General features: G+C 38.3%; 1 protein-coding gene across 2 annotated transcripts; it reads right to left on the bottom strand.

The window, feature by feature from the left end:
* Positions 1-840: 840 nt before the first annotated feature.
* On the bottom strand, positions 841-14,855 carry LOC124840727 (somatic embryogenesis receptor kinase 1-like). 2 transcript variants are annotated; one of them, XM_047316836.2, is made up of 11 exons: positions 14,422-14,855; positions 13,616-13,748; positions 13,427-13,498; positions 6,811-6,954; positions 5,434-5,505; positions 5,267-5,338; positions 5,078-5,184; positions 4,251-4,382; positions 3,825-4,166; positions 2,183-2,577; positions 841-1,502 (listed from the first exon to the last, which is right to left on the bottom strand). In XM_047316836.2, the coding sequence occupies exons 1-11, from the start codon at positions 14,504-14,506 to the stop codon at positions 1,188-1,190; spliced, it is 1,869 nt and encodes a 622-aa protein (XP_047172792.2). In that variant the 5' UTR covers positions 14,507-14,855; the 3' UTR covers positions 841-1,187. The 2 variants fall into 2 exon arrangements, with proteins under 2 accessions (XP_047172792.2, XP_047172791.2); XM_047316835.2 differs by having other exon boundaries at positions 5,072-5,184.
* Positions 14,856-24,218: the final 9,363 nt, after the last annotated feature.

The following is a 24,218-nucleotide window of genomic DNA, read 5'->3' on the forward strand; positions in this document are numbered from 1 at the left end:
TGGATGTATCATATTGAACTTTATATGAAGATTTTGAAATGGTACATGAAAAATCAATATCACTCAAAAGCTTCGATAATTGAGAGTTTTATTGCTAATATAAGTATTGAGTTTTGTTCAAATTACATGCAAAAGCAAATATGATAGGAGTTTCTTCTAGATCATGGTTGAAAGGTGTTCTATAAGTAGGTGCTTTTGAGACGTAAATGTGCTAACCAAAGATCGCGATGAATTGTTGCAAGCACATCTATACATACTAAACAACACATATGAGGTGATCTCTTACTTATATGCACAAAAAGTCATTGTGAAGAGAACATTCTAAGACAATCAGAGAAATAACAGCTGATGAAGCATAATAGTATATTAAAACCTTAGTTTAAAGCTGAGGTTTTGAAATATTCAAAATCTTGAAACTTTGATGTGACTAGCAAATGGACTGATGTTTGATATTATATGTTGTACATGTTGCGAAATTAGTAATTTCACTTTTTATATGAAGTCTGTGGATTATAAAAACACAGTACAAAATAGTGGAGTCAACCTTGAAGTTGAGTCGCCAAAATTTTTTTCATCCAAAGATCAAAATCCTGTATTTAAATCAATGACGTATGGTATAATAGAAGAGATCTCGAAGGTTGATTATATTCTGTTTACTTGTCCAGTGTTCAAATGTAAGAGGATTGACAATAAGAATGATGTCAAAATGGATGAATCGAGTATGACGCTAGTTGATTTTTGGAAGGTGGGTTATCCAGACGAGCCCTTTATCATGACATAATAAGCATCTCAAGTTTTTTTATGTAAAATATCATGCATTTGAACATTGGTATGTCACTCTTCGAGACAAAAAAAAATTGATATTGATAAAGAAGGGTGCAGGGAAAGTCTCCCACAATTTCACAAACATCATCATCAAAATTGCAGATTATAGAAAAGTATGAAAGATAGTGTGCATAGTTCTGCTGCAATTGTTTAATCTAAGTAAATTTCACTTCATCAAACTACAGCAGAAGCAGGTGATACACATTGTAACTCAAGAAAGCGACCCTTATGCACAAATGGAAATGAATACAATGCAGTGGACTGGACTTACAGGAAGGAACAAGAGTGAAAGAAAACTTCTATAGCTGATAAAAATGACAAATAATTCTATTTTCTCCCTTTAACTTACTATTGTGCCAGAGTTACCTTGGACCAGATAACTCAACTGCATGTAGATTTTCAGTTGAGTCAACAATCCAATCAGAATTGGAATGAGGGGTGAGATCCACTTCCTGGCGCAGAACCTCCACCTTTTGCCACTCGTCCCATCTTTCGGCCAAACCGTCACCGTCAAGCATTCGCACCACTTCTGACATCTTAGGCCGGTCCATAGGGAAACCTTGTGTGCAAAGCAGTGCAACCTGAATTAACTGTTCCACCTCAGCATCTATGTAATTGCTATGGAGATCAGGGTCCACAAGCATTTCTAGCTTCTTTTCCTTCAAAAGTCCTTTAACCTAACAACATACTCAGCTATGTCAGATCTGGACATGACATTACTATAAAATATTATGCATTTCAGAGACAAAAGCAATAAGTACTAAACTATGAAATTCTTGTCGACAAGTAACATGGACTATAATTTAAAACTAGTGATTGTTTCATGGAAGATCATGAATGCACAGTTCAAATGACTACAAGTCAATGTTCAACATCATGTTAATCCTTTTCCAATTAGAGGCATAGCCTGTTTTTTCTTTCCTAAATCAGATCATGATAAATTATATAGGCATTAAGTAAATTTCAGTACTGACAGCTGCTAATAGCATTAGCAACATTAACCTTGACCTAATTTTCCTAGCCTGCACTAAAAAAGTATTATGAGTTAGAACTTGTTTTCTCCTGCAAGACCTAACAGGCCACATTTGATGTCATAGATACCACTTTCAATAATAAAACAACAGTGAAAGTATTTAGAAGCACAAAAGTAGCATTGAAATTAGTACAGTGGTGGCAAGAAAATGGAAAAAATGGAAAATTTGAAATATGTTCTGCATGCTACCATCTGCGGGCATAATTACTAGTCCTATGTCATCCTTGTCCGAAGTATTGAAGGAAGGAGAAAACTACTTTAAGGGTGAATGAAAACAAATGTAATTAACGAATACACAAGGATATGCATTTACAGTCAACATACCCAATCCAGCAACATAACATCATCATCATTCGCAAGTCGAGCTAAGTCAAAAGCCCTTTGTCCAGTGATCAGCTCCAGAAGCATTATACCATAACCAAATACGTCAGTTTTCTCTGAAGATTTACCAGTAGATAAGTACTCTGGGGCTATGTGCCCAATTGTGCCTCGTACAGCAGTCGTAACATGGGTGTCCTTGTAGTCCATCAGTTTAGCCAACCCAAAATCCCCAACAACAGCCTCAAACTCCTCATCCAACAATATGTTTGCAGCTTTTACATCACGGTGGATAATCTTTGGATCACAGTGATCATGCAAATATGAAAGACCTCTTGATGATCCCAATGCTATTCTTTTTCTTGTTGGCCAATCAAGGGGTTGTTGATGTGCTGGACGCTCTATAATAATGCAAATACGAGATCATGAGACAACACAAATTAGGGAAAGATAATGTAGAAGACTCATGTTTGACATAAATAAAATAAAGAACTGAGTTAGTAGCACAAGTTTAGTTGACATGTGGTATAACCAAGTTCATTTCACTTACTGTAGCATAGAATGTTACACAACAGTAATAAACATCATGGGTCTTTTGTTCAATGACTATAGTGTTAACAAACTCAATTTGCATAAATCGGGCAATTTCTTTATCTTATGGTGCTTTATCTTCTCTTCTTTAGTCTGAGTCTATATTTCATACATACTTTCAGCAGGAAATGGTAAATCAAGCGCAGAATCATTTTCCAAGCCAGAAGATAACAAAATCTATAAGTGAAGTCAATGGTAGTTAACACTTAATCCAAAAACGGTGGCCCAAAATTCCTCGTTTTGATGTATATGTTGACATGAATAAGAAAAAAGAGAGCAAAAGATAGAGTGACTTTTGTTACTTTCTGATAGGATCTAAGGCAAGGGATAGAAGGCGGGAAAATGAGAGAGCGGTTAGGAAAGGCGGGATGGAAGATCTTATATAAATAGAGTTCTATTCTTTGTTAGAGGGCAGCTAGCCGTACACTTTTGTGAAAACAGGTCTTGAACCTTGTTGAGGGGGATTAGGCTCCCGTTATTGTATTTCGTTATACGTTCCAGTAGATACATTCACAGAGAAATTCATTCTATTCCTTTGTTATTTATTGTTTCTGTGCTGTTTGGGTGTTTGGATATTGTGAGAAAGTTAGGTTTCTCAATCGGAAACCTAACACTTTCCTTAACATCATATTAGAGAAATAACTCTAGGGACTTTGGAACAAGAAGTCTCTTTTAAACCACAGATGACACAAGAAAACTTTTTTCCAATCCACATGTCTTTACAAATTTAAACCCTAATTATCTTTTTCATTAGTATTCTATCCACGTACCAGAGCTGTAGCACATTAAAACTATCCATGTACTTCAAATGCCAGTAGCAAGGATTGATAGAATTTGAAAATTGAGAGGAATAACTGACAATGACAGGTAATCAAGAAAGGAGAGTGCATGACAGTTGAAAAAGTAAAAAATCAAACTGATATCTTATGTAACTTGTTTCCATCCCCTGAAAAGCTAAATTCAAAATAACTACATAGCAAAACTGAAGGGCTTTTAACATAAGCCTGTTCTATTTTGTTGCTAGGCCAAAGACTGGAGGAAAAAGGAAATGCCATACCTCTTAAGCATGAGGCAACACTTCCATTAGCCATGTAAGGATATACAAGTAGTCTTTCTGTTGGTGTCATACAGAACCCACGTAAACGGAGGAGATTTCGGTGCACAGCCATGCTGATCATCTCTACTTCAGTCTGAAACTGAAGTTCCCCACCAGGTGTGCGCTCCTCTTTCAATCTTTTCACAGCAACCAGTGAACCATCTGCCAAGCGTCCTTTGTACACCTTACCAAATCCTCCCCTTCCAAGAATGTTTTTATTACTAAAAGTATCTGTTGCAACTTGCAGTTCCCGGAGTGAGAACCTCTTGAGCTGCCCAAGGTGTACTTCTGGATCTTCTTCAGCTGCAATTAGATGAAAGGAAAGGAGTCAACTCTCCAATTATTCTTCCAATGCACTACTAACTCGAATAGGAAGGGAAAGCTCACCAGGTACATCAAAGAAAAATTCTTGTGGTTTCCTTCGACGCCACCATGCAAATGCAATTGCTGGAGCAGCAAATAACAGAGCAGCACCTGCAGCTACTCCTCCAGCTATTGCACCAGTGGCACTATTTCCTCCTGCAATTAGACAGAGGAAATCACGAAACATAAGTGCTTCTTTTATATTAGCACAAAATAACTGTAAACTCATAGCATAAATAGGCATTGAACCTATTAAAATGTATGACTGACCAATGACTAGATAAAAAAAGAATTTAATCTTCAAAACTTCACAAGACAATAAACAGCAACAATGGATAATGAACAATAAGTCTATGTAAATCTACACCAACTCACTGGCATGACACAATAAGAGTCTCAACGTTCAACGGAAAGAAGAAAATAGTAACACCAATAATTAAATTTCAATAAACCAAAAATAGAAAAATCAGGACATGGAATATTGGCCGGTCATCACTGTTGAAATTTAATGTTTATTATTATTATTTATGTATGGGAACCCAACTTTAAGGTTAAGGTTTACGGAAGTGCCTTGACCTTTTGTATTCTGCTCCTTTGTACTCTATAAATACAGTAGTAAAATTGTGACAGTGTAATAAGTACATACACTTACTTCATTCAAGTTCTTCAAGTATCATAACCACATTATAAAAAGTTGAAATAGGCACCATGATGGGTACCGCGTGAACTTCAAGTTAAAACCCAGGTTAAGAAAAACTGAGAGCAACAGCTATAGAAGTTATGATAAAGTAGCAGATAACAGTGTAATCCAAATTTTAAAGCTTCAAAAGCACAATAAAGACTACCTGGACCTGAGATCGGGGATGGTGGGACAAAAGGAGGAGGAGGAGAAAATGGTGGTGACCCAGGACAAGGGTGCCCAGTGACTGGGCCACATAAGTCCAAGTTGTTGGTAAAACTACAGGAAGGGTAATCCATTCAGAAATCGTTTGCAGGCCAGATCACTGAAAGCAAGAATATCTCAAAGCGGAGCAAAATACCTGATGGGAGTGAATAGTGAGAAGGAGCCATTATCAGGAACCACACCTGAGAGACGGTTATTAGACAAATCCCTACATTTCAAAGTAAATATTGAGAACAAAACATTATCTTTGCATAAAACCATTGCGAAGATAAATAAACCACGTGGTGAGGGAAACTGTCTCACAGCACTTGCAAAGCAGTGACATTAGTCAGTGACATGGGAATAGGACCAGTAAGGCTGTTGTTGTTAAGCCGGCTATCCTTAGACAAACATACCACAAAAATGGTATTAGATATAATATTCTATAGTGGTTCAGAAAACAAGAGACAGATCAACAAGCACAAGGCACCATATTACGCTTTTAGAGTCCTAGCCTATGACAGAAAAATAATAGCAATTTACATCAAAGTAATATAGTTTTCATTTTCATTTTTGGTTACTCTTACAATACCTTTTAAATTTTTTCAAAGAAACAAGCACGAAATATATATATATATATATATATATATATATATATATATATATATATATATATAAGTGTTCACAAAGAGAGAGTCAAGCGCACATGATTTGATTAACAATAACTAAATGTGGGCTGGGGAGAGATGAAGGAACAATTTTGGGTAAATAGGAATGCAAGTTCCCTTAATGAGTAACTTATCTAAATTATAACCTTTTAGTAAGCATTTTGAGCCAAGAAAGACCCCTTTGGTTTAATTAATGATTAATTTACATTTCATTGGCTTAAACTGTCAACTCTGTTTAATACACAGAATTAGTAGCAACCAAAACCATAGTTGAATGTATGTTATCTAAATTTTAGATTCACTGTAGAATTTAACTAGTATGTACTAAAAGTATAAAGCTTTTTTACACTATCATCCAATCATAGATTTCAATCCATGGTGGTAAGATCTAAATGGAATCAAAAACTAATTGGTGGTTTGTTTATAATAATATGATTCAATACTAGGTTTTTTATAATAATTACTTTGAAAGTCATATCTGTCATGGTTGCTAATTGGTTAACTGTGTAAAAATCTTAACAGTATCAATGTATGAAATTAAAATATTTATTAATAGCACGATCGCATGCGCCCCAGAGCCTGTATATCCGCATTTCTATTATATTAAAAGAAGAAAATTTCAAAAAAATAAATAATTTGTAATAATGGTTTAAAAAAAATCTGTGGTGCTTATTTTAAGTGGAGAAGTTATATAGATACTTTTCAGACGGGAGATTGTGCAGTTACATATTTTATTAAATAAAGAAAATTAACTCTATTCATTAAATGATAAAATTGTCTAATTAAAAAGTAATGCCAAAAGTAGTTATAAAAAGGTGTGGAAAATGATCGTATAGATAACCCATTTGTTTTATTGTCAATGCGCATTAGCATATTCATCTTTTCATTTACAATAATAGGAGCCGTTCATAAATCATAATGCAAACCAAATGTAATGATGATAAATAATGGAATTCAGAAAAATAATATTCTTAAAAAATTTCACAGAATACATGTACATAAGACAATTCATCCCAACAATAAGTGTACTCACAGGAAGCGCAATTTTGACAATTTGCCCAATGACTCTGGGATAGGTCCACTGAAGCGGTTCAGATACAAATCCAAGCTCACCAAATTAGTAAGATTTCCCAGATCACTTGGAATTGGTCCACTAATGTTATTGCTGTAAAGTTCCCTGATACGAAAAAAGAAATGACATGAAATATGAACATATCAGACATCCAAATTAATATTTTGTAAATTAGAATCCAGCTAAATCTTTTTAATATTTCATTAACATTTTATCACTGACTGCTAGGAAATTGCTATCATCCATTAAAAGTCATACAGCTTCCAAAGTTAAAAGAGTCATTTAAAAAGTACTTAATGCAGATACTCTATTTTCTTCAGGAATACAACAAATGCACATAGAAGTATGGGAAATTTCTCTTGTGGATGAACTATTAATAGGCTTCTTTTCAAATATGTTAGAACAAGATCCACACAATCCCAAAACACAAGAGGCCTTGGATTTCCTCCTCAAGAAACTTCTGAACAAGTCAAATGCAACTGCTGAATCACACAAATTCAAATAGATAGCATGTTAGGTATTCAAGATGAAATCCCTAACGAGCTCTCTAACTCTCACTCACTTACACCAACACGGAACAGAATAGAATGAGAAAGAATGGAATTGCATTCACACCAACAAATCAAGAATACAATGTTCCCAGGAGCTTAACCTCCTTCACCTGGTTCTAAGACCGGTCAACTACATACAAGTCACTAACTAACTTTCAGAAACAAATACAGGGTCCTTATATAGACCCTGTTCCCGCCCTCTTAACTGTTATTCTGTTAGATAACAGTTAGGTATTATTCCTCACCCTTCTCCTCTCATAAACCCTTCCTCACCCTTCTCCTCTCATAAACCCTCCAAGGCCTAACATTACTCCCCCCTTGAAAATCAACCTTGTCCCCAAGGTTGAATTCTGGGAACTGTTCTTGCATCATCACCCGATCTTCCCAAGTGGCGCTTTCCTCCCCACTGTTTTGCCATTCAATGAGTAATTGCTCTCTTTGGTCCCCTCCTTGCTGCCGGACCCGTCTATCTAACACTCTGCTAGGCAAACAGGTTGGGCCACTTTCCTGCAGATCTTTTGGCAGCTCCTTCTCTACCTACTTCGTTCCAATAGCTAACTTCAACTGGGACGCATGGAAAACTGGATGAATCCTTGCGTTCTCAGGTAACTGCAACTTGAATGCTACTTCCCCTATCTGCTGAATCACCTTAAACGGTCCATAATACCTAGCTGCTAATTTCGGGTGCAACCTCACTGGCATCGTAACTTGTCGGTGCGGTCTGATTTTGAGAAATACCCAGTCATCCACCTTAATCGTAACTGGCTTCCTCCCTCGGTTAGCTTGTTTGACCATCGCATCCTGAGCCCTTGCCAAATGGAAACGAAGTTGTTGCAGTGCCTCATCACGCGTCTGCAATTCCTGGGCTACAGCTTCTACCATCGTTTCTCCCGGTACAAACCTGGTCAAAGTAGGGGGTGATCTTCCATAGACAACTTCAAAAGGGGTACTCTTCGCTGCTCCCTGATAGCTGGTATTATACCAGTATTCGGCCCAAGGGAGAATCATGTTCCAGCTTTTAGGCTGTTCAGAGCAAAAACATCTGAGATACCCTTCTAAAATTCTGTTGAGCATTTCCGTTTGTCCATCAGTCTCTGGATGGTAGGAGGTGCTCATCTGAAGCCTGTAACTTGAATAATTCCCTCCAAAACAAACTGAGAAAGAGTGGGTCTCGGTCACTGACTATAGTTTTGGGTATCCCGTGCAACTTCACAATCTCCTTTACAAACGCTTCAGCCACTGTCTTTGCGGTATAAGGATGTTTGAGAGGAATGAAATGTGCGTACTTGCTTAGTCGATCCACAACTACAAGTATCGCGTCGTACCCCTTGGATTTCGGCAACCTTACTATGAAATCCATGCTGATATCTTCCCACACAGCCTGGGGTATTGGTAGGGGTTGCAACAATCCTTGGGGAGAGGCTGCTAAATATTTATGTTGCTGACATACCAGGCACTGAGTTACAAATTCTGTTACAGCCTTCTTCATTCCGATCCAGTACAAGGACTGTGCGATCCGGCGGTAGGTGCGGTATACTCCCGAATGACCTCCCGTCGGTGTAGTATGATGCTCAACCAGCAGCTTCGGAATCCAACTTGACTTGGCTGAGAGAACCAGTCTCCCCTTGTAATGCAGCCTCCCATTCTCCATCGTGAATGCTGGATGTTTGTCAGGATCTTGGTTTAGGGCGGTTATAATTTTTCTAAGCTCTTCATCCTCATCAACTTCCTTTACCACTTCCTGGAAGTCTTTCCAGTATGGTCTTACTACCATATTCAGCTCCTTCTCCCTTCCTGGAATACCCTCCTCGGTTTCCTCCTCCGATTCATCTCTTTCCTTTCTAGATAAAGCGTCAGCCACCTTATTAGTTTGCCCCGTCTTGTAAACGATTTCGAAATCGTAGCCCAGTAGCTTGGCTATCCAGTGTTGTTGAGCTGGGGTGGTTATTCTCTGTTCCAGCAAAAACCGCAAGCTTTTCTGATCAGTGTGCACCACGAATTTCTGACCCATCAGATAGGGCCGCCAGTGCTGAACCGCCAACGCCACCGCCATGAGCTCCTTCTCGTAGATCGACTTCCCCAATGTCCCCTCCGACAACGCCTTACTAAAGTAAGCTATGGGTCTTTTTCTCTGTGTCAATACAGCCCCGATACCCACCCCCGAGGCGTCACACTCCACTTGAAACTGTCGTGTGAAATCTGGTAGCGCAAGCACTGGGGCCGTCGTCACCGCCTCCTTTAATCGACCCATTGCTCCTCTAGCAGCTTCAGTCCAGACAAAGCTCCCCCTTTTTAGCATCTCCGTTAATGGTCGCGCTATCTTGCCGTAATCTCGGACGAATCTCCGGTAATACCCGGTGAGTCCCAAAAAATCCCCTCAGCGCTTTTATCGTTCTCGGTTCTTCCCAGGCTAGAACCGCCTCCACTTTCTCCTTGTCCATTTCGACACCTCCCCCTGTTATTACATGGCCCAAATATCTTATCGATGTTCTTCCAAACTCACTCTTCTTTCGGTTGACAACCCATTGCTGTTCCTGTAGTCGCCCCATCACGAGATTCACCTGCTGCATATGCTCCGTCCAAGTCGGACTGTACACGAGTATATCGTCAAAAAAGACGAGAACGAACTTCCGCAGGTAGGGTCGGAACAGCTCGTTCATGGCACTTTGGAAGGTGGCCGGAGCATTGGTGAGGCCGAAGGGCATCACTAGAAATTCGTAGTGGCCCAAGTGCGTTCTGAACGCCGTTTTCGGAACATCCTCTTCTTCCATCCTTATTTGATGGTACCCGGATTTGAGGTCCATTTTCGAAAAATACGTCGCTCCCCCTAGTTCATCCAGAAGCTCTTCAATCACCGGGATGGGAAACTTGTTTGGAACAGTCACCCTGTTGAGAGCCCGGTAGTCGATGCAAAATCTCCAACTTCCGTCCTTCTTCTTAACGAGGATCACCGGACTGGAGAATGGACTTATACTGGGTTGGATAACCCCTGCATGTAACATCTCCGCCACCTGTCGCTCGATCTCCGATTTCATGACATGTGGGTAACGATAAGGATGCACATTTACAGGATCGGCCTCTTCTTTTAAAACAATTTGATGTTTCGCCATTTTATTAGGTGGCAGTCCTGGAAATTCCTGGAATACCCCCGCGTACTGTTCCAAAAGTTTCTTCATATCCTCCTTTTGTTCTCTCGTCAACTCACTTTCTTCCTTAGTCTCCCAACTTGCCTCTTTGCCCTCCAGACTCCAAACCAACGCACACGACTCTACCTCGCTAAGTTTTAGCAGTTGTTCGGGTTCTATCACCCTCCTCTCCAACCTCGGGTCTCCGGTTATGGTGCGTTTCTGCTCCCCTTGCCAGAACGACATGGTGGATTTTCCCCAGTCTACCGTGATCTCACCCAACTTAGCCAACCACTCCACTCCGAGAATCATGTCTACGCCCCCCAGTTCGAACAAATAAAATCTCTCCATGATCTCGACGTCCCCCATGCAAACCACCACTCTCGGACAACACCCCCGCGTCTTCTTTCGTTGACCATCCCCCAAACTGACGTGATATGGGGATGTGTCTTCCTGCTCGAGTTTCAGCTCCCTCACCAATTCTTGACTAACGAAGTTGTGGCTCGCGCCACTGTCCACTAGTATCAGCACCTTTCTCTCTCCCACTCTCCCCTGCAGCTTCAAGGTTTTTGGTTGAGTCAGCCCTCCGGCTGAGAAAGCCGACAACTCCATGCATGGCGGTTCTGTCTCCGCCCCTGTCTCTCCTTCATCTCCTTCTTCGTCCTCGACCAACAGCACCACCCTCAAGTTCTTCTCAGGACATTGGTGCCCGGGACTAAAGGGCCCCCCACAGCGAAAACATCTACCCTCCTCCCGGCGCTTCAAGTACTCAGGATACGGCAAATTTCTTGAGCTCCGGTTCCGACTGTCCCCGCCGCCGTAACCTCCGCTCCTCACGAGTTCACTCCCTGGCGCCGTGTCGCGCTTCACCGATCCCACACTCTCTATCGGTGTCGCTCGAACCATGCTACCCCTTGGTTGCTCCGTCCTCGTCACCACCGCTCCTCCTCCTGACGGTCGTCCCCACGCGGGGGTAGTCTTCGCTGCCGTCCATCCCATCAACCCTAGACCGCGAAGAGCTTCCTCTACGTCCCGCGCAATCTTCATCGCCGTCATCAAATCGCGGGGATCATGTGGTCTCATCTGACACCGCAGCTCCTCACGTAACCCCGCAATGAAATAACCTAACAATTGGTTATCGAAAAATTCCTTTGTCTGCCCTGCCAATGCTTCGAATTCTTTCACGTACTCCTCCACGGTAGTGGTCTGCCTAATCGCCGCTATTCTTTCGTAAATTCCCCCACGGTGGCGACTCTCGAATCGGATCAGCAATGCTTCCTTCAACCCCTCCCAGGTTCGATCAGTTGCCTTGTCTTTCCAGAACTTGAACCAGTAAGCCGCGCTTCCCTCCATGCTGATATGAGCCAATTCGACTTTCTCCGCTTCCGCTACCTTCTGAATCTCAAAGAACTTCTCCGCTCTGTTAATCCAATACAGAGGATCAGGTCCTTCGAATATGGGTAACTCCACCCGTCGTCTCCAATTAAAGTCGTTGTCTGATCGCTCTCCCTCTCTTCCCCCTCCTTCGTTCTCGCGCCGGTTCCCTCCATTATGGTTCACTGAATCCTGACTTTCATCCGAGCCTGATTCCCCTTGGCTGTTACGTTTTCCCATCAACCATAACAATTCTTGAATGTCTTTGCGCATCGCGATCGATTCTTGACGATTCGCTGCCGTCTCTGCCTTCAAACCGTCGACCGCCAACTCCAGGTGCTCCATCTTCCCCTCAACCTTGACCATTCTTCCCTCCATCACTCGCGCTTTCCTCCGATCTGATCCGGCAGGTCGGACCACTTTGTTAGGTATTCAAGATGAAATCCCTAACGAGCTCTCTAACTCTCACTCACTTACACCAACACGGAACAGAATAGAATGAGAAAGAATGGAATTGCATTCACACCAACAAATCAAGAATACAATGTTCCCAGGAGCTTAACCTCCTTCACCTGGTTCTAAGACCGGTCAACTACATACAAGTCACTAACTAACTTTCAGAAACAAATACAGGGTCCTTATATAGACCCTGTTCCCGCCCTCTTAACTGTTATTCTGTTAGATAACAGTTAGGTATTATTCCTCACCCTTCTCCTCTCATAAACCCTTCCTCACCCTTCTCCTCTCATAAACCCTCCAAGGCCTAACATAGCATAAGCAAAGAGAATCTATGCACAATTAGAATGCTAGTCAAGCCACCCTTAGCCAAAAACCATTTTCAATTTAGATAGCTTATCAATAATCCAAAGCCAAGAGTGTATGGACAAATATATGCTAGAACATTCTTAAAAGCCAAGAGTGTATAGACAAATACATGTTCAAACTAAGATCATCAATACAAAGTTTTCTTTTCTCTGTCTTCTTTTTCTGTTATCCTCTTAATATGGTACCAGAGTCATATTTCTATAAACAGAAGTTCATTAATTGTAAGATGCTCAATACAAAGGCCTTTCATATTATCTTTAATGGTACAAATATCAAGGGTTCAGATACCTTAGATAAATTCACCAGTTACAGAAAATATGATAATTATTCTGAATAATAAACTAAATAACAATAATAGCATGCACTTATCAAGTTCAATATCTTATAAAAACCTTACCACCTAAAGTCTGCATTGAAAAAACTGAATGAAATGTTATATAGATAGGATATTTCAGAAAGTGACAATAAATTATGTATCCATAAAATTAGAGATCTGAGTACCAACATTTGCCCATGATGACAGTCTTAAACACTGCACTGTTTTGCTCTACATTATTGGAAAACCATCCCTATGATACTATTGAAATAGAAAATTAAACTGACAAATAAAATATTAACAAAAACAGGAAAAAATATTGTCATCCATAATAAAAATATTATAAAAGGAAAACTAAAATATTGAAACATGAAAGTATAACATACAAATACTGTAAGTTTTTAAGTTGGCCAAGCTGTGGAACAAGTTGACCAGACAAAGCAGCATTTCCCAGATCACTGATATTAAACCAAAGGAAATAATAATAAGACGTTAAAATGTAAAAGATGACATTAGGCTGCAAAAAATACAGAACAAACATAAATGCGACAAATATCAAGGGGCAAACAGATTACACTCTAATGACACTATTATCATTGTTGCATGTTACATGAAACCACGTGCATGGATTCACCAATGTAGGGTCCCAACTTTGCAAAACATTGTTAGGATCCTGTAAATTTGTCCTCAGGTTATGTAAGGCGTCACCTGTTTCATAATACAAGAGCAAAAGATCAGGTGCTGCAAAGACTATCATCTTGAAAATTATTTTTTACACACTGCATCTAACAAAACAACGCCCTATTGATTGGATTGGGCAATACACTCCCGACACCCAACACACATAAACACTGAGAGAGAAAAATAAATAAATAAATAAAACAAAAAAAAAGTTCAGCAGCTGTTGAAGTATGTGAATCAGAACATTAGAATCATGTCCCTACTACACAAACAAGTACAAACAATTGAGGAAAAAGATAAGCCTAATGAACACTGTTCCTATTCCCTATGAGTAATCACTTCACACTCTGTTTCTTACTGTAGCCATAAGGGCGTAGCCCATTTTGTTAGAATCTTATGGATACACAGTGCAAAGGCATTGCCATCAGATGTTCTCTAACACAAAACCATAAGGTCATTGGGACAAAAATGTAGATACAATATCTTTCAGGACGTTTGTACCCCAAAACCAAACTATGATCCGTGAAAACCATTACAGCACTTAACATTGCAAGACCAGTACACAAAAACCATAACACAAACAACGAAACATCAACCAAAAGTCCCAGATATCCAACTCAAACACAACCAAAGCTTAAACTCCTCAGTAAACGAGCCACAAAGTAAAGAGCTTCAACACTCAAAAAAAACAAATACAAACCTTCCATGTTAGCAGAAACCAAGCACAATGGGTGAGCTAAGAGCACCCACCAGAAGAAAACAAACCCCCAAAACTTTCTCTCCATCAAAAACTAAGTCACCAGAACAAACCTCAGATCCAAATGGTATCTCACCCCCCAAAACACCATCACAAAACACCAACAACCCAAAATGCCACAAAAACCCTAACCCCCTAAAAATTCTCACATGCAAACCAACATTACCAACCATCACCACACCCAGAACCCGATCCCAACAAAACCAACATTTTCCAAAACCACCCTGAAAAGGATCAAAACTCAGAAATCATAGCATTTTCCCACATTCTTCTTTTCCAAAACATAAAACAAAAATAAATAAATAAAAAATAAACTTTGCTTTTAACTTTTTCTCTCCTGCTTATGAAGGAAAGAGCACACTTTATTTTTAATTTTAATTGATATTTTTCTCTCTCTGTTTATTTATGTGTGAGGAGTGGTGAGTGTATTTGAGTGAAGCGTGGTGAGTATGAGTCAGTGAGGCTGCCCGAACGGTGGTGCCCGCTGCCCGAATCCAATTAAAACGCCTTCGCGCTATATTGCGGAAAGCAATGTGAGGCAAAAGCCCTCCGTTCTGGGGTCAATAAGCGTGTGATTTCTGTGGGTCCCACACCTCTCGCTTTTATTACGCTTTTGTAACATCTTATATTACTATACTATACTAATATGATTATTATTGTTATTATTATTATATATATAAATTTATTATTAGGTATATGTGATGATGGATTACAGTGACTCTTCTTTGACTATTGATGATGAGAATTTAGTTCACTGTTTTGTGATTTGAAAAATCATTGAACAAGTTGTTTTGCTTTGTGCTTTTGTTATTGTATTTTGGATCTTTTATGCAAATCGATGTTTAAAATTATTTTCATATTTATATTATGAACCTTAGGTAAAATTAAAATTTGTGTGTTCCAGTTTAAAAAGGATTATTTATGCTACGATGTACTTATTTATTTTCTGGAAATTATTAGTTTTTACTTATGGAAAAGAGTAAAAGAAGGTTTTTGTATTAAAAAGAAGGTTTGGAGCAATGACTATATTTATTTCTTCGTTTAGTATTTGATTTTTAATTGATTTTTGTTTTAAAATAATGAGTATGAGATAAAAATTATGTTAAAAATAGTTTTATAAATGTTCTTTTAGATATTGTGTTATATTAATGATGATGTTTCAAAGTTAAGTTTTATGTCTTTTTATTGCAGGAAGATCTTAATGAAAGATTTGTTTTTATATTAAAGTTTTTGTAATTTAGTAGATTTATGTATAGAATGTGGTGTATCTTTGATTCTATTTATTGTTTGCTTTAGGTTGCATTAAAATATTTTTTGAATCACAAAAGTTTAATTTTATACTTAAGATAATTGATTAATAATCGATTATCAGTAACAATTATGACTTGACATAATTGATTATAATGAACAATTATGAAAATTTTTAAACAAGTTTTTTTTGTCGTTGTGCATTCATTAAATGCATAATTAGTTATCATGGATAATTGGTTATCAAACGTTAATTAGTTGACAACGGATTTTTGGATGTATCCTTCAGTGAGATCTCTATAAATTAGATTGGGACTCTCATTCAAAAATACAAAATACAAAATACGAAATAGGTGTATTTCGAAAAATCTTATCTCCAGTGTGGCTTTGAGAACTTGGCGTGTTGGCATAGAGCAAAAACTTTCACAGGGAGTGTGATTGAGTGTTGTTGTTGTTGGCATACAACAAGAACTTTCACAAGGAGTGCGATTGAGTGTTGGTGTTATTGTTGAGTTAAAAGCCTATCATCCTTCATGAAGCATTCGGAGGATGTGTCCATCCTTTGTGAAGATTCAGAGGAGGTGTTCATCCCTTGTGGATTACAGGGGAAGTGACTTTCATCTCTTGGGGTAAGAGGTGGTTTCTAAACTTTTACAAATTGTTTCTTTGTGATTGTAATTTGTAATTTTTTTGTGAATAGTAAACTATTTATCTTGATTTGAGATAAGTGACGGGATGTAGGATGGGTAAGATCCAAACGAGGATAAAATCATTTGTGCAACAATTCATCGCGATCTTTGGTTAGCTCCAAACGGGATGTAGGATGGGTAAGATCCAAACGGGATGTAGGATGGGTAAGATCCCTAAAAGCCACAGTCAAATATGTGACTTAATATTTGTGTATATTTATTAAACAAATCGGATGTCCTTAAGGGGAATTCTCTATAATTACCACTTTTCATAGTTTTGGGTTTTGTTATGTATAGGTAATTGACGCTTTGCATACTCTATAGGTATTAACCATGTGTGTGTTTATGTATATAATTCAAAATTATTGTGTAGAGGTATTGGGTAGCAGTCAAAGAGTAGTAGTACCATTGAGCTAGAGAGAGATAAGAGTGAGGTTACAAGATGCAGAATTCAAATTACAAATTACATCAGCAAGTTTGATATATGATTAAGAACTGATTTGATAAGATAACTCATGCAGATTTCAAATTACTCACAAAGGCAATGTTCCAAACCTAATTTTACTTCATATATTCAAATCAACCGTCCAAATTTTGATTCAGAAATTGAAACAGGTTGCAAACCAGGTATTTGACTCAAACATACCACTCAAAAATTGCTCAAATAAGCAGAATGACAATATAGATGGCTACCAATGATCTAAATGCTACAGCCGGAATTTTAACACTTTAAAGATTGAGCAAATATAAAGCAGATCGCCCAACTGCTATACCAGTAATTTTTAGCTATTTCTCAAGGTGCAACCAAGCTCTTGCTTTAGGAAATCATAGCTTAAATGGTCTGCACTTAGTAATGGCTCAAATCAGAGTGAAGAAATCAGTTGTAATGTCACTAACTAGTTGAAATTATAACAGCTTATGAGATGAACCAGGAAGGTGATTTTGATGATGTGAATTAGGCACCCGAGCTCTGTATAAACATATCATTGTTCATTTTTGTGTGCTTACTATTGATCAATCAGTTAGATGCACCAAAACAAAATTTCACTCAGCAGAATACTTGGAATGAGAAAAAAACAAGTAATATAACATGACTTTGGACAAAACTGGACAAATTTCAAAATAAAATGACTCAAATCAGAATGAACTGACTAAAAATGAGGAAACCAAAGCAAATCAAGGTTGGCACACAAGAATAAACATAATCAGAACCTAAGAAATCAAAATTCCATGTTGTAATGATGAACAGAAGCAATGAAACAGTGAAGGAAACAGAGTTGACAAATTCCAAAATAGAAGAACTAGACACTTAGTTGGACTGAGTAGCTCCATGGCTCTGAATACCACATGATGTCACGTCCAGTCAAAGATCCTTGGGTGCAAGGCTTCATAGATGACAACTCTTATTGATTGTGCATGACTTTATTAGTGATGGCCTCATGCTTGTCTATTGGGCTTCAGCCCAAGTCATCACTTTTTAGAGAACTTGCCTAGAGAATTAACTGAATTCAACAAATGTTTCTCTCTTTACAAATGGATTATAGAATAGATAGGGTAGCACTTATGGTAGAAAAGATGCATAAGAACTCAACTTTGGTGTTGTGGCATGTGTGGAGGGGATTTGTATAAGCTCTAGTAAGGAGAGTAGTTCAAATAGAGGGTACCTTAATTGCTAGACACAAAGGGAGACGACAGAAAATTATAGGTAAAACCATTGACAAGGATTTAACAACCAATGATGCTTACAAAAATTCTTAGAATGGGGTATATGTCTAGCTCAACCCATAAAATTGACTTATAACATCATTTTACTATATATCATCTTTTCCTTCCTTATATATATCATCATTTTATTATATTTTTAATATGAAATCTTAAACACACCTTCTTTTGCTAAAAAATAGGTATCTTGAGTGTGGGACTAGATATTTTAAAAGTGGTTCAATAGTAGTTTAATAGCAAGTAATATGATAGACCCAATAATAGTTGCAAAGATAGACTCTTATACTATCTTAAAATGTAAGATTGGAACTTAATCAGTTCCAAAATACTTGCTTGTATAAGATTGTTCTTCACTTATATAATATAATTTCATATCTCTCTTATTGATTGAAGATCTCTAGTAGACATGATTGTATGCTAAATCATTATGTTGTTTGTTCCAGTAAGCAAGCTCACGTACACAAAGAAGGCTAGATTGTTGTTGTTGGGTCATAAAGGACTAGTTATTCAAGTTTCTTGTTCATATCTTTGGAGTTAAGTTTGTGTTTTCATAGACTAAGTCGTGTGGCGTTTAGGTTCATGAGATTTGGTGGAGGCAATATTCAAATTTAGTAAGTTCATAATTTAATTAGCAAATTTGATCTCCTCAAACGATACTTCATATGTTGACTATGTAATGGGAGAAAAAGCATTAAAAACCTAGAGGTTGCAGCTAAAGCTTACGATTGATTACGTGAAGTGTTAGATATGTTGAAGATGTTATATCCCAAGCTCCCAAGGATTTGTCATAGGTTTGGAGATCACAGAAAAAGCTTTTCTAATTACTTTCTTTTATTATTTCCATGATTATGAGAATACTAGCCATTTATGTTAATTTACAGCACGATAAGTTGTTTTTCATTTGGTTATCCTATAACATCAGTGTAGACACACATAGTTTCTTATCAAATTGCTATTATGTTGCAGTAGGTGAAGTCACCAACAATACCACAATTTCCAAGACAGGAAGAGCTAGTCTCTTCTTTACCTCTGATTTAACTCTTTCAAAAGGGTGATCGAGTTGTACACTCCACACTCCACACACCACACAAACAAAGATAAATTTCATTACATCAACAGTTGTAACCACTATAACATAATGAGGCAAAAAACCACAACAATTTTTTCCACAAACCGACTACCTCAGAAACTCTAAGGTCATACATAAACAACACAATTTCTGCCACACATACAATGACAGAGACAAAACAAAATTAAAATGAAAAAAAAGAAAGAAAGAAGGCATCATTGAAGTACAACTTCTTCTCGAGAACCATTCAATTTTGAAAGCAAAACTTACCTCGAAAGCAAAATGGTCGACGATGCCAGTCTTTACAGACCACGACCCCTACGAACTTAAGAAGTCCACTTCACCCCAACGTTGTCGTCAAGCCAACCCGATGACTCCCCACCACTACCGCAAACGCCAACTACCACGACCCACCACCCTGCCGGAAACACCACGAAGCCACCCACACAAACCACAAAACACCAGCCACCAACGACCACAGCTCTGCGGGAGAACGCCTTAGGGTGACCAGAAATGGACCTCCACCTTCTTATGCTTGGCTCAGGGCAACCACGGGACAAAATTTTGGTAATTTAGGGAGAGAGGGATTCCAAATTTGGGCAGAGGAAAGGAAGATTAGGGGGATTCCAAATTTGGGCAGAGGAGAGGAAGATTAGGTCTTGGGGTTTGGTGTTCTCGTTGGAGAGGAGAAGAAGATGACATTTTGGAGGAGCAAAGAGGAAGGGTTTCTGAGGAAGGGTTTTGGACGACGAAACTTGGCCTACTGGAAAATGAATTGCACATAGGGAATAGCTTGATTTTGGCCAAAATACTTCGAAGACATTACCGAGGGCTCATAAGCCTTCAGTATTTTATTTCACCACTGCATTACCAAGGGGTCATAGGCCCTCGGTAAAATGCCGCCGGAAAAACCCACATTTCTTTTAGTGTATGTTATAACGTTTCTTGATGCAGCTGAAGTTAACATTTGAATGATTAAAATGGTTAAATTTAAATGTCCAATATACAAAATATACCTTCATTGGATGTTACACTATGGTCAAAGATGGTCCAATCTGGTCAACCTAGGACTCATGCAATTTTGAAAAGAAATAAAAGGCTAAAGTGCAATTGGAGGAAATTTCTGGACTTCTGTGCAATTTTGAATAAACTAAAAAGAATTGAAATGAAATTTTGGGCAAATTTAAATCTGTTAGATATTTTAAAAGATAATTTGGAGAAAATATATCTTAAGATATTTTATTTGATATTGTTAAATAATTACCTTATTTAACTATATCAATAAATATTAAAAGATAATATTTGCCAAATCTTTTTGAATCTAGAAAACATATTATCAAATCTTCTCAAAAACTAATTAAATTTGTTGAATATTTGAAAGATATTAGATATAAGATAAAAGATCTTATCAACAGAAGATTTAGAGTCTAAGCCCAATCAAGCCTATATAAAGAGACCTAGGGGAGACAAAATTCATAACTCATTCATTCTCTTAAACTCCTCCATTGGAAGCCATCATCCACCACTCATCTCACCTTTTATTTTACCATGTGTTTCACTCTATTCATGGAGGGCTAAGCTTCTAGGGCTATTCCACTGTAATTTCATTACGGATTCTAAGGTTAAGTTGAATTAATGAATTTGTTTCTTTTGATTATTGATTTGAGTTATTCATCTTCTATGTCTTTCACCTTTCAATCATGTTTAAATCAATGATTTTTGCATCATAAGGTGTTTGAATCTACATGCATATTAATCATATGAGTTCAAGGGTTTCTAGGTTTCTTTGAGAATTTACTTTGATTGAATTTAGGAACTTTCATATGATTAAACGAGTTTTTGCTACTAATGGAGAATGTACTTTGATTGGTGGTAAGAATTTCAACTATGATTAATTGAGAATTTACTTTGATTATTTAGATTTTAACTTGGTTTGGAGATTTAAGAATAGACATGATTAAACACAATAGGATATGATTGAGAATGTACTTTGGTTGAATTCATTGTGAATAATCTAAGAAGGTCTTGCATATCATTGAGAATCTACTTTGGTAATTGTATGATCGCCCTCAAGTTAATTAAGAATCTACTTTAGTTAATTTGAAACTCGAACAATAATTAATTGAACAATGATTTGTGGATAACCGACGATGAATCTATCTTGGAAAAACTGTGGAATTAGCTTATTTCATCATAATTATTTCTAAGTTTCCTATTTGTTCTTCAAACATTCTCCAAACATTAACTTCAGTAGCATAGCTTCTCACTTTTATTCTTGAGCATTGCATAGCATTCATAAGAGTCAAATATTGAAAAGCAATTTTGTATTCGTTAAGAGACGACTCAGATTTACTTTAACTCTATCTACTTTCTTGACTACTAACTTGGCAATACAGTTGTCTTGAAAAGCAATATTAATTTGATAGCTTTAATGACAGCTTATCCCAAGCCCAAATTCTGGCCCAAGACTCTATTCTTCTTTCTTCTTCAGAACTCATAAACCCTAGGGTCTTCACTTCAAAGAGAGTAGTCGTCTCCTCCTCCACTCGTGGCAGCCGTATGCCCTCCGTCCACCTAACAGCGTTGCGTCCTCCTCCAGCCGGCCGAGACCGACGCCGCCTGTGCCGATCACAGAAGTTCACTTCTTTGTTCTACCGTTCACGCACGCGATAGAAGCTTAGCTGCTCCATGCGATGTCCTTCCACCAGCAGGATCCAAGCAGCTTCGCCCTTCGCTAACCACTCATGTTGGACGTTCGACACACCACGCCACCGCCTCTCGTCATGCATGATATCCTCAGGGGCAAACTTTGTACCCTTTTTTCATATCGACGGTGGCATGACCCTTAGCCTTGCAATCGAGCAAGGACTTACGGTCCTTGTCCATTCGCAACTTCGTCACCACGACCTTATAAGGGTGAATGCCGACATTGACGATGGAACCGTTCACTTATGATTGAACTTTATTTTCTTCTCTCCTTCTGTGATGGCAATGTTAATGAAAAAAAAGTGTATGAAAAAAAGTGAAATTTAGGGTTTGTTATTTCTTTGACGGTAGAGAGAACACAAAAGCTAAAGATTGAAGAATTAGAAAAAAATTTAAAGTAAGAAAACCTAATGGGTAAAATGTAATTTCATTTTTCAAACGGATACCGGATACCTGCGGGTACATATAGTGTGATATCTGAACCCGACCCGTAACGAGCGGGTGTTAAATTACCTGCAGGTACTTCTTACCCACGGATACTAAATACCCGCAACGGATTTTACCCGCAACGGATTTTACCCACGGGTATCCACAGGTGTGGATTATTTTGTCATCCTAAGACAACACGAATACTTATACCTTTAAAAAGTGTGAAAAACATTTTTTCCATTTTTTATATTTTATGATTTAAAATAGGAAGGTGAATGTGTGAAAATTGAGTGTAATAATAGCATTCCCTAAGATACAATGAAAATGTAATGTGCATTGTCTAGCAAATATAAAAGTGCAATAAGTAAAAACATGTTCTAACCTAAACAAACAAAACAAGTGTGTGAAGTTGATACGGTTACTCCAACCATGGATGTGGATTTTATGCAGCGAAAGATGTTGCTTGGGGTTTGGCAGCCATGATGCAAAGGTGATTCAATGATGTCGATGATGGAGGAAGAGCTTAAGGTGAGTGGGTAAACTAGCTTAGGCGGCCTTCATTGGAAGGAAGCTAGATGGAGAAGGAAAGCTCAATATGAAGTGACTTTTGGCAGAGTTTCGGATGCTGGAAAATGCTTCAGCAGAAGTAAAACCCATTAATCATCAAAAGTGACTTTACAATGACGAGAGGTGTTGATTTATAGCAAACCCAACAACCATTTCGGTGCCTTATGCTAGGCTGATAATCATCCGTGTTTAATGGATCAAAGGCCACGTGTAAGAGAGTGAAGCAGGTGCTGGAGACAATTGGTGCACCGAAAACATGTGTTACATGTGAAGATAAATCAGCAGCTGGCTGGGCGCACATGAGGTTTTGCACTAGGCGCATCTTCATGGCTGAAATGAGAGTTTTCTTAGCTCGCCTTCTCCATGGACTGAAATGGTAAGCCTTCTTTTTGGATCCATTAGCTTCCAAGTGACAAATAACTTCTTTGGCCCTTCTAAATTCTCTTGAAGCTTTCTTATTATTCTTCTTAGTATTTTGACTAATTGATGGGCTTGGACCCCATATATCAGAAGTGGAGACATCTGGGTGCAGGAAGTAATGGATACAAAAATAGGCCCGAAAAAAAACAAGATATATAGTAGTGTGAGATTAACAAATATGGGGTGTATGGAGCAAAAGGATGGCCAACCCATTCTCCTTATTCTTTGAAACCATAAACCTTAAGAGTTCCTTTTCCATTCTTATCTTACTCAAAACAAAAAGCCACTTCCTCCAACTCTATGGCCACGACATCATGTGTTTCACGGTCCATCAAAGCCATCACGATGGATAAAACACCTAAACTATAAGATAAGTAAACTTTTCTAGACCCTATAAGTGCACATCAAACCAATGCAAAGAGTTTGGTTAAGATGTATCAGATTCCACCAAGTATACAAACAGAACCCAACCATACTTGTTAGGCTTCAAGAAGCTTCATCGACCATAGTGACACTCCAAAACTCCTCGTTCTTCTTCTTGTGCGAGCCACTTCAGGTTCGGGAGTCACATTGTCACATCCTTCCACCACACCAAGTTGTTATCTTGCCCTTGATAGAAATCGGTGTTGGCCCTCTCTTCTTACTTGTCCTTGTTGGCCTTGGTTGTTTTGTTTGTACCCTCGACCTTATCGGCCTTGCTGACCTCGCCAGCCTCATCTACCTTGCCAACCTTGTGGGCCTTGTTGGGCTCACCGACCTTGCCAACCTTGTCGACCTCGTCTTCCTTGTCAACCTCATCGACCTTGCTGATCTTATCGGCCTTGTCGAACTCATGTGTTGGCAGATGGAAATTGTATTCTTTGTTGCAATATGAAACGATGACAATAATG

This window comes from Vigna umbellata, chromosome 9 (assembly GCF_029865625.1).
Source record: "Vigna umbellata cultivar VRB3 chromosome 9, Vumbellata_1.0, whole genome shotgun sequence".
Lineage (NCBI taxonomy): Eukaryota > Viridiplantae > Streptophyta > Magnoliopsida > Fabales > Fabaceae > Vigna > Vigna umbellata.

What these genes read in the sequence shown, in the direction of transcription:
- LOC124840727 (XM_047316835.2), bottom strand. Translation starts at nt 14,506, where the DNA reads ATGGAGAGAAAGTTTTGGGGGTTTGTTTTCTTCTGGTGGGTGCTCTTA. An exon ending in TGTTGCCTCATGCTTAAGAG is followed by an intron (nt 2,578 to 3,824) that starts GTATGGCATTTC and finishes GCATTATTATAG; the next exon opens with AGCGTCCAGCACATCAACAA. An exon ending in ATGTTATGTTGCTGGATTGG is followed by an intron (nt 1,503 to 2,182) that starts GTATGTTGACTG and finishes GTATGTTGTTAG; the next exon opens with GTTAAAGGACTTTTGAAGGA.